The sequence below is a fragment of the Coccinella septempunctata genome, chromosome 4 (genome assembly GCF_907165205.1).
Source record: "Coccinella septempunctata chromosome 4, icCocSept1.1, whole genome shotgun sequence".
NCBI lineage: Eukaryota > Metazoa > Arthropoda > Insecta > Coleoptera > Coccinellidae > Coccinella > Coccinella septempunctata.
In genome coordinates this window covers 34994158-35005857 of record NC_058192.1, presented here as the reverse complement: position 1 = coordinate 35005857, position 11700 = coordinate 34994158, and the positions used below count along the sequence as shown (strand labels likewise).

At 38.2% G+C, this 11700-nt stretch overlaps 1 protein-coding gene and 1 long non-coding RNA gene across 2 annotated transcripts; both read right to left on the bottom strand.

Annotated features, from left to right (window-relative positions):
• Window positions 1–1530: 1530 nt before the first annotated feature.
• Window positions 1531–3895, bottom strand: LOC123311669. The gene is made up of 2 exons (XM_044895736.1): window positions 2363–3895; window positions 1531–1644 (listed from the first exon to the last, which is right to left on the bottom strand). The coding sequence occupies exons 1-2, from the start codon at window positions 3893–3895 to the stop codon at window positions 1531–1533; spliced, it is 1647 nt and encodes a 548-aa protein (XP_044751671.1).
• Window positions 3896–8412: 4517 nt separating this feature from the next.
• LOC123311835 lies at window positions 8413–8937 on the bottom strand. Its single transcript, XR_006537528.1, has 3 exons — window positions 8815–8937; window positions 8553–8741; window positions 8413–8480 (listed from the first exon to the last, which is right to left on the bottom strand). It is a non-coding gene; the product is annotated as an uncharacterized LOC123311835 (long non-coding RNA).
• Window positions 8938–11700: the final 2763 nt, after the last annotated feature.

The following is an 11700-nucleotide window of genomic DNA, read 5'->3' as shown; positions in this document are numbered from 1 at the left end:
ACAACATTGAAGCTTATTCGATTTTAAATGTGAAGAAAGAAAGAAATTCAATGATTTCAAGCGATATATCCATGACAACGACGGTCGTTTTGTAAATATTTTGAATTAACCCTCGTGGTAGTTGGATGGTGAGATTTAGAATTTTAATTTATTGAGTATTGAGATATAGTATTTAGTAGAGAGTTGAATTTTAGTATTGAAACAAGAGCATTCAAATTATATAAATATATATATATATATATATATTTATTATATATATTATTTATATATATATTTATTTATATATTATATATATATATATATATATTGTTACGGTAGCTCAATTAACGTTTGATTTAAATTAGAAAAGAAAATGGAGAATACAAAAGATACGCTGGAAGCACTCGAACCTACCTTTATTGGAACGATCGCCAGAATGGGGAGCTGGTACTATCCTGGTATCTATTTGCAGTCCTTGGAAAGCTTTCACACACCTTTTCTTGAAATTATGAGATTTCGAATATCGAGAATTCAATGAGAAATTTGCTTCGCACTTCGTGAACCGAGAATTCGAATTGAATTCATCTCTCGTCCATATGTTCCCATATGTAGCCCGAGATTTTCCAACGTATTTATTTACAACATAAAAATGAAACGCTCAATTCAAATCCGAAAAATAAACTTTACTGAATATTAATAATGAATAATTATGAAACCGAATAAATACTATAACTGAGCGTTGCAGTAACATAACCGCCCACCTAAAATAGTTATATTTTAAGTAGAAGATAAGAAAGAAGAGAGAAAAAAAAAAACACTAATATACATTTATATAATATTGTGAGAGAGGGAAAAAAAAAATATTATATAATTACTTGTAGTGAAAATATATGAGAGAGAGAGAATTAAAAAAAAAAAAAATAAAAACTCGTCGCTATTGTTCGGGAAGCGGACAAAGCTTAACGACAGGTCGCTGCAGTGACCCATTAACGGTTCTGATTGTAGCCACACGAGCTATTCCATCGGAGCCAGGGTGTAATTTTTCTATACGTGCCAAGCGCCAACGTAAAGGTGAGATTGGCCCGTCATTTACAATGACCAGAATTCCTGGCTTCAATGGATAATTGGATGATTCATTCCACTTTTTCCGCTGTTGCAAAGTGTGTAAATATTCCCTTTGCCAACGCTTCCAAAAATCCCGATGCATTCGTGTTAATAATTGCCATCGAGAAAGCCTTCCCATCGGTAGATCGGACAAATCTTCATCAGGTAGTGCTGAGAGAGGCGCAAGAGTTAAAAAATGTCCTGGGGTTAAAGCTGAGGTATCGTTGGGGTCACTGCTAAGAGGGCATAGAGGGCGCGAATTTAGAACGGCCTCAATTTGTGTGAGCACAGTGTACAACTCCTCATAGGTGAGCTTTTGTTCACCTATTACTCTCAGGAGATGAGTCTTCGTAGATTTTATTCCCGCCTCCCAAAGTCCTCCAAAGTGAGGGGATGACGGGGGATTGAACGTCCACTCAATTTTTTCACTTTCTACCGCATTTTTCATCAAATTGAGTAGAATTCCGTGAGCACCTCGGAAATTGGTACCTCCGTCACTAAAAATTCTCTGACACCTACCGCGACGGGCAATAAATCGTCGTAATGCTGCCAGAAAGGCCTCTGAGGAGAGATCAGAAACTAGCTCAACGTGTACTGCCTTCACAGCAAAACATATAAAAAGGCATATATATGCTTTGGTATATTTAGTTCCACGACTTCGTGACATGGTAACGAAGAAAGGGCCCCCAAAATCAACGCCAACGCACCTAAAAGGTTTAATTTTATTTAAACGAACAGCGGGTAAATTTCCCATGAGTGGTTGGACAGGTTTTGGGTTTACTCTGAAGCATGTATTACATTTAGAAAGTACACGATGAATCGCTCTTCGTGGTGAAAGAATCCAAAACTGTTGGCATAATAAATATTGTAGCATCTGATGCCCTGGATGCAGATAAAGAATATGAAAATGTCGGATAATTAAATCTGTTAAGAGATGGTGACAAGGAAGAAGTGCTGGATGTTTATTCTCGTAGGAGAGTCCAGAAAAGGCAATACGACCGCCCACCCTGAGAATTCCATCTGAATCAAGAAACGCGTTTAATTTTCTTAGCGGTTTGGAAATAAGTTTCTTTCTCTGAAGATTGAGTATATCATCACTAAAAACCTGTGATTGAACAGTTTTCACGATGAGATAAAGAGATTTCTTTAGCTCCGAGGAAGTCAAGCCACCACGTCGGCGTAGAGAAGGATATCTAGAATTGAAACAAAACCTCAAAACATAAGCCAGAACATTCTGAATTTTGGAGAGCGTAGAAAACCTGGACAAAATATCATCAACCAAGGTTGTTTCGATACAGGTTGTCAATGCAATTTTTCCTGCCTCTGCTGAACATAAGGGATCATCAGAACCTGAAAACTCCACCTCCAAGTTGAATGGAGCTGGTGAGGACAACCAACTTGGTCCCGACCACCACATGGTGCATCTCACCAGTTTTGATGGCGTGAGTCCCCTAGATCCAAAATCAGCAGGATTGTCTTCAGACCTCACATGAAACCAACGTTCCGGCGGTACCAAATCCTGAATTTTTGTCGTTCTATTGCTGACAAAGGATTTCCATTTATGAGGAGAAGATTTAATCCAAGCTAGAGCAACTTTAGAATCTGACCAAGCGTATATATCATCTATTTTAATAGATGAATAAGTGGATTTGATGAAAGAAATTAATTTGGCCAGTAATAAAGAGGCACATAACTCTAAACGAGGAAGTGAAATTCGCCTAACTGGAGCAACTTTAGACTTGGCGCAAATGAAAGAAATCGAGACCTCTCCTGCAGTGTTTAAAAATCGGAAGTAGGCCACTGCAGCATATCCTCTCTCGCTTGTATCACCAAATCCGTGTAGTTCACATCTCACCCTTGAACTAAGACTTAGACGTCGCGAAATTTGTAACTCCTGCAGATCAGACAATTCGGACCTGCACTGACTCCAATGATCGACAAATTCCGATGAAGGAACCTGATCCCACTGCAGTCCCTGAACCCAGAGCAGCTGAATAAAATATTTCATAAGAAATGTGAAGGGTGTTAGAAATCCCAATGGATCATAGATGCGTGCAAGTTGTGAAAGAATACTCCGTTTCGTACAACTATTTTCTATTCCTGTAACGGCAAATGAAAAACAGTCTGAGCAAGGATTCCATCTCAAACCCAGAATTTTGACAAAATCGCCCTCATCGAAGGAAAAGGATTGTGACAACTGATGGTCATCTGGAATACCTTCAAGAATACATGGATTATTACTTGACCACTTTCTCAACTCGAATCCACCCCTACCCAATAGAGCAATCAGATCATCCCTGAGGTTGATGGAACCTTGGAGATCATCAGATCCCGACACTACGTCATCTACATATACGTCATCACGAAGGATTCTAGCTGCCAGGGAAAAAGATGTTTCTTCATCATCTGCTAATTTATGCAATGTTCGAAGGGCCAGAAAAGGCGCCGAAGAAACTCCATACGTGACCGTGTTGAGTTCATAGCATTCAACCGGATCTGATGGACTGAACCGCCATAGAATCCGCTGATACTTACGGTGAACAGGGTCAACCAAGATCTGACGGTACATTTGCCGAATGTCGGCTGTGAAAACATACTTATGAGTGCGAAAGCGCAAGAGGATGGTCACGATATCAGCTTGTAGCTTCGGTCCTGTAAGAAGGCAGTCGTTTAAGGAAGGATTATCCATAACCTTGGCTGAAGCATCAAAGACGACTCTCAGTTTCGTAGACGAACTATCCGGCTTCACAACACAATGATGGGGAATGAAATAAGAATCATTCAATGATGAAGCCAAATCTACTATTGTCATATGACCCGAATCCAGATAATCCTGCATAAATTTGCAGTAATCATCCCGAAGGGTGGGATTCGTGCGAAGTCGACGCTCTAAGGAAAGAAAGCGACGTGAGGCCATGGGGAGTACGTATCTCCAAATGATATAGGTGGGGTAACTTTAAAAGGCAGAGAAACACTATATCGTCCAGACGCAGATCTGCTGACATCTCTGCTGAAGATTTCTTCGCATAAAATCTCCTCTGGCGATCTGCATTCAGAATTTGGAAGTTCTTCTACCTCCCAGAAGGATTTCAGAGTAGAATTCAGCGAAGAATCAACAGAAATATGTAGTGAACTGACACCTTGGTTTGGAATTATCGTTCGACCCATCAACACCCAACCAAAAACTGTTTGAAGGGCAGAAGGCTCTCCTTTCTCCCCAACAACACGACCACCGAGAAGTAATGAAGGAAATACCTCGGCGCCCAACAAAAGATCGATATTACCTGGGGTGTCAAAGTTGGGATCAGCCAAGTCCAAAGTGGATATTGAAGGTGACGAAAAGGACACTCTCGAACTCGGCAGGTGAGAACAAATCTTGTTCATAACAATTGCATCAAATGTAAATGATGGACTGAGGGCAGACCTAGGACACACAGTGCATATAACACTGGATGAGGATGGTATCGAACTATCTCCTATTCCCCGAATACATAAAAATGATTTAGAAAGGTGAAGACCTAACTGAGAAGCACACTTCTTCGTTATTAGATTCGTTTGGGAGCCACTATCGAGGAGAGCTCGAATCATTTTGAAGTTACCATAGGCATCTCGGATTTTCACCTGTGCAGTAGCCAAGAGTACACCGTAATCTGAAGAAGACGTCATTATAATAGCTTGAGAAGAACCCGATGAATTCGACGGTGCGGCAGAAGATACAATTGAATTAGAATTTTCTTCAACAGTTTGGGAATCGGAATTTGGAAAATGAAGGAGGGAATGATGTTTGCCCGAACATGAACGACAGGTAGATTTCGAGGCGCACTTAGATACGTCATGTGCTGAGTGAAGGCAATTGAAACACCATTTGTTCATTTTAGCAATTTGTTGCCTTTCAAATGGCGATTTCGCAAGAAAAGAATAACATTTATAAATGCTATGAGCAGATTGACAATAGTTACACTTCAATTTATTTTTTGTACTATTATTCATGGATTGAGTCATGAAAATTGATGTAGATTTCTGAGATTTTTTAGATTCGTTCTGTGAGAGTGGACTGTATTTTGATTTAGCAGATATAGAAAGAGCAGCAGATTCAAGAGCAGCGCATTGATTCAAAAGAAATTTTTGAAGACTTGCAAATGAGGGTAATTCTGTAGAACATTCCTGTAATTCGAAGCGTTTAATAGTCGAATTATCAAGTTTTTGCATCATCATATGAAAAAGAATGAAATCCCATTGATCAACCGGTAAACCTAGATTTTTCAAGAATGAAAGATTTTCCGAAAAAACATCAATTAGTTTGCGCAAACCTTCAACGGATTCTTGTGACAGCTTTGGGACGTTTGTTAATTCTTGCCAAAAAGAATTTGCTAAAAGACGTTTGTTTTGGTATCTTTTAGTTAAAGTATTGAATGCAATTTGATAATTTTCAGATGTTAATGAAATACCCTTCAAAAGTGAAAAAGCTTGTGAAGTCAAGGAGCTCAGTAAATACTGAAACTTTTCAACATCCGATAAGTTATCGTTATTATGTACCAAACTTACGAAGATATCATAAAAGGTAGTCCAATCTTTATAGTTTCCACTAAACGTTGGCAACGAAACTTTTGGAAGCTTGACGTTAGGTGCACCTTTAGTAATGCTGACTACTGAACTTCTACTGTCATCATCAGAAAATAAATTTTTATAAATAGTTTTGATGGTGAAAAAGGATTCATTAACGGATGACTTCAACAATTTTTCCGCATTTAAATCAGAGCCTTCAACTACTGATAATAAGGCAATAATAGCACTATGAATGTCATGAAACTTTTGGTGGATATGATCCAATTGTTCATAACGCAGTCTGAAACGAGTATGGAGGCTCTCATCACCAATGGCGGATTGTGCCAACAAAAGTACTTCCTCGATATCATCGATATGAAGCTGACGAAGAGCAATATTTTGCTTTAATTTATTAGCACTCATTATGAGATAAATAAATTTGAAAACTGCAACCCTCAGTTATGAAGTTGAATGAGAGAAAAAAAAAAAAACTATAGGAATGAATGAAGAGAAATACGAACAAAAAAATCTAGATATTATTTTGAATGAACGCTGAATCAACAGATAATATCCGGCTCGAAGGACCAATGTTACGGTAGCTCAATTAACGTTTGATTTAAATTAGAAAAGAAAATGGAGAATACAAAAGATACGCTGGAAGCACTCGAACCTACCTTTATTGGAACGATCGCCAGAATGGGGAGCTGGTACTATCCTGGTATCTATTTGCAGTCCTTGGAAAGCTTTCACACACCTTTTCTTGAAATTATGAGATTTCGAATATCGAGAATTCAATGAGAAATTTGCTTCGCACTTCGTGAACCGAGAATTCGAATTGAATTCATCTCTCGTCCATATGTTCCCATATGTAGCCCGAGATTTTCCAACGTATTTATTTACAACATAAAAATGAAACGCGGCTATTGATTCAACGCTCAATTCAAATCCGAAAAATAAACTTTACTGAATATTAATAATGAATAATTATGAAACCGAATAAATACTATAACTGAGCGTTGCAGTAACATATATATATATATATATATATATATATATATATATATATATATATATATATATATATATATAATATATATATATATATATATATATATATATATATATATATATAATATATAAATAATATATATAATAAATATATATATATATATTTATATATATATATATATATAATATATAAATAAATATATATATAAATAATATATATAATAAATATATATATATATATATATATTTATATAATTTGAATGCTCTTGTTTCAATACTAAAATTCAACTCTCTACTAAATACTATATCTCAATACTCAATAAATTAAAATTCTAAATCTCACCATCCAACTACCATATATATTACCTTCAAAATGTCTAAGTTATGTGTGGTGAAGAGTTGTCCAGTTGGTCGTTTAAGCAGTTTTGAAACGTGTCTTCCTCAGTGCATATTATCATTTTTCAAAGCGAATGTGAGTAGAATGAAATTTCTATTATTGTTATTATTTGTAATTAATTACCTATAATTATTTTTCTGTCTCAACAGACCCCTGGGAGGATAGAAAGTTGGTCAAAAGCTTTAGAGATTACTTTGAAACCTCATGATTTAGTTTGCCAGTTGCATTTCAAGAGCGAACATGTTAACATGTACAGCAAAATTGTTATTAACTCTCTCTCTACCCTCCATAATTCAAAGATATTTTTTCATTTCAAATTGACGCTTGAATCCCCACCCCTTATCGATACCCGCTGCAATCGCAGCGACACCTATCCTACGTTTCCCGTTTTCGGGGACACATTTTTAGTACTCCTTCTCTCTACTCTCCATACTTCTAGTTAATATAGGTATATTCAAAGATTAAATCTCTATTCTTTCATTCTTTGGATGTCTCAGTGGTTTTTCCACTAACAGTGTTGAATAAATTTGCATTAGTACAGAGGCCATGAAAGTATTCAATAACTTGGGCAAGTCAAGCAGTATTTTGGGAGGAAATGAATAATTATGCCATCCTCTCGCATATGGATGTGGAGACCGAAGAAATAGAGACAGTATAAGATAAGAAGTTTTACCCAAATGACTCGAGACAAGAGACGACTAAAATTATTGGATGCTATTGAAAGAGCTATTCAAATATAAGGGTTATATTCTATACTCATTATATTTATGATGTATGTGTTGAATATTTTTTTACTGGATATAATTTTATACTGTTCCTATTTTTGAACCAATTATATTTTCATATTGTTTCTGTTTTATATTTATAGTAAATACACCTTTTGTATAGAACAGTGCATCTTTTCAAAAAAATTTAATACAACCACATTACATCATATTATGTATATACATTTTAAAAAAGTATTCGTTCCATGTGTAAATTGCTTGTACAAAAGCTGCTGAACGAATGGTCAGGAACAATGGTCAGCCCAACACTTTCCGCATGGATCAGATCCAATATATTTCACAATCCTCATAGCAGCATTTTATCATAAAATGGTCATTATTCCCTTCTTTACATATACACCAATTCATCTGTACTGACCCTTTTGTGAAAAACTTCTCACAAAATATTTTGTTTCAAACAGCAAAATCCAAATATAATGCGAGCATTTGTAGGCTGATAAGCGCTTGAATGCTTTCATTTGCTGATTTGTTTAAAAACTAGTTGTGAAAACTAGAAAAACCACAATATCATCGTATTCCATCAGGACTGTAACCTCGTATATCTCTTGCTTAAATGGTGTATGGATCAAAACCTCCAATCTTGTTCATTTTTTGGGAGTAACGCTAAACTACTTTTTGATTTGTTTTGGGGATTTCAATGAAATAGACACTTTTTGTGTTCACTGAAAGAAAATTGGAATTTAATTCAGGAAATCTTGACATATTTCTCATTTCAAAACGTGAAATTAGCTTACTTTTCACATATCTATTACGGATTGGCCAAATGAATATTCATGGAGTATATAGCAGTGAACTCCCATGGTTCATTAGGAAGTTAAATACCTATCTGCCGCAGTGGCCTAGTGAATCCAACTTCTTCTCCTTATTTTATTTCGCCTTTCGCCACGAATATAAAGCTGTATACTTGTTAGAAAAACTCCATTCTGAAATAAACAATAAATATGAAATGAAAGAATATTTCCTCTCTCTGTGATCATTGGTGTTTCATATATTTACCTGAATTTAGATGGAAAATATACCATGATTAAAAAATACTGAAAAGAATATCTAAAATCAAAAACAACTGTTTTTGCGGCTGGCTGACAGATAGGTTATATTTACTAGTAGTCCGGGAGGTGGCGTCACTTTTGAACTAGTGATCGATCTTCACACACAGATTACTCCACAGATTACAGAGTAGAATAGATCTGACACTCACGTTCTACGATGCAAAATACAGTTTATCCCGCCCTCAGCGCCCCCATGCGGCTGCCACCCAACTAACCGGGAGAAATGTCGGTATAACTGGAAACTGCAATCGCATGGCGCGAAATTTAAATTAGCCCATTCACTGGTATTTTAGACGTCGATAGTATAATATGGATTATTAGGGCGAATTTTAAGGAGAAATAAAACTTGTCATGAAAAATATACATATATTGATATACCCAGCACAGGAAAAAAAAAATATGGAAATACATAAGCTATAATTATGGCAATGAATATATGAGCAGAGGTAAAATGTCAATAGGGTCACATATCTTCGTAAGACAATAATTATAATAAACAGTAATAATATTAATAAAGAATGATCACGCCTAAACAGGGAGGCAATGAATAAAATAATGAGGATAAATTCAGATGCATACCACCCGACGATATGAATATCGACAAGCTGGCAAGCTCAATTCAGATCGTAACACTTGTCGATATTCATATCATCGGGTGGTATGCATCTGAATTTATCCTCATCAGTAATAATATTGTTCATAGGAAATGAGGTTGAAATTATTATATGTTCAGAAATCTTCAACATTATCCAAAAAGGACACAATGTTTGTTGGGAGTCGGCAATAGAAATCAAAAACAGCATGCCAAAGCTTAGAATGCATGAATAATTCGGAAAAGAAAAAATTAGTTGCCCAAAGACCTATGTGGATTTTATATTTTCCTGCAGGAAAGATTTCAAAGTCTCTAAACAACGACTCCCCGTTTTATCTTCCTCACAGTTAGATCACCAGGAATGCACCGACATGAAATTATTAATAACTAAAGTTTTGAATGATGAAATAGTGTTCAACATTTGGGTTAGTATTCCTTACTCCATGTGCTCTAATGTACCCAAAAAAGTTTACTAAACAATCTTGATTGAAAGCCCTACTGATTTTTACTGATTACTGATTGCTGGGTGTGTTGGACGGACTAACCCAAACCTGCCACCGCGACCAACGGTCTATTGTAGCACACAAGCATGCTCAAAGAGCTAAATCTCTCCCTCTAGTCCCATCCTACCCAAAAAGGAGATGATGTCGGAGGGGGAGTGATTCTTGAGTTCCTCTAGGATCATCTTCGGAGAGCCGAAAACTCCGAGTCTGACCCTGTCTGCCGCCGGGCAGTCACAGAGGATATGCTCAATTGTTTCGTCTTCCTCTAAGCAGAGTCTGCAGAGTGGGTCGTTGACGATCTTGAGTTTTTTGAGGTGGGCTCTGAGTCTGCAGTGTCCTGTAAAAACCGCTATTATGGATCTCAGATTAGTTCTAGAAAATTCTAGCCAGCGACTGGTGTATGGGCTGGGAGGCACTGAAATAGCCCTATGCGAGTGACGCAATCCAGGACGGTTGCGCCAGTGCTCTAGGACCTTTTGCCTTATCCAGCTGTTGTTTCGGTCCCTGATTAAGGAATTGGGAATTCCTATACTGGGTTCCGGGCCAATAAGCGTTGATGTCGCGCCTTCTCTGGCCAGAGCATCCGATACATCGTTTCCACTGAAGCCAGAGTGTCCAGGTATCCAAATCAGTTGCAGTCTGTTTAAACTTCCCAATTTGGTGAGTTTAGATCTGCACTCAAATACCTGTGCCGAGTTGCATTTGTCAGCCGCGAGAGATTTGATCGCAGCTTCACTATCCGTAAGGATTTTTATCGATCTGCCCGCCCAGCCACTGTCAAGTAAATGGCCTGCGCACAGATCAATGGCGAAGATTTCTGCCTGAAAAGCTGTCGCCGACTTTCCCAGACTAGCACTGAGTTTGGTCAGCGGTCTACGGCTGTAGACTCCGGCTCCAGATCCCTGACTGGTTCTGGAGCCATCAGTAAACCAGCAAGGTCCTTGTAAATAGAAATCCTTGTGATGGAGCCATTCGTCCCTGCTTGGAATCACAGAAACGAATGTTCCCTCGGTGCTGGTTCTTGTGATTATTTGATCAGTTCTCATGCCCATCACCTCGTCAGCCTCCAGTTGGGCCGACAGACGACTGGGCACAAAAGTTAGTTTGTCAGGCTCGTTCACGATGAGGTGGTGGAGCCTGTGGGTTGCTAGTCTTGCCTCTCCCTGGACAAAAATGTGAAGGGGAGGGAGGTCTAATAGCATCTCCATGGACGAAGTTGGAGTAGAGCGGAATGCCCCCGAAATCATGAGGCAAGCCGTTCTTTGGAGTTTGGTAAGTTTGTTTTGGGTTAGAACGCGTTCAGTGCAGGACCACCAGGCGACACAGCCATAGGTGACCAATGGTCTGATCACCGTGACGTATAGCCAGCGGAGCTGCTTCGGCGCTATCCCCCATGTCCTTCCACAGATCCTTTGGCAGGCCCATAGGGAGTGCCTGGCTTTGTGGACGACTTTTTCCACATGGGAGTTCCATAGAAGCTTCCTATCCAGGGTAATGCCTAGATATTTGGCTTCCTCTACGAGTGGAATGGTCTTACCGTAGAGAGTTGGAGGAAAGATTTGAAATTTCCTTCTCCTGGTAAAGGGGACAATCAGGGTCTTGGAGGGGTTAACCCCTAACTGCTCCCCATCACACCAACCCTGAATTACTGTTAGTGTTTCCTGAAGAGCATCTGAGATGGTTGCATCGTCATTGCCCTCCAGTAAAACAACTATGTCGTCAGCGTAAGCCTGGACAT

Bases quoted from the DNA above. Each gene is read 5' to 3' on its own strand.
- LOC123311669 (XM_044895736.1), bottom strand. From the start codon at position 3,895: ATGACAATAGTAGATTTGGCTTCATCATTGAATGATTCTTATTTCATT. The intron at 1,645-2,362 runs GTTGATGATATT...ATCTCTCCTCAG, and splicing joins CCTGTATCGAAACAACCTTG to AGGCCTTTCTGGCAGCATTA.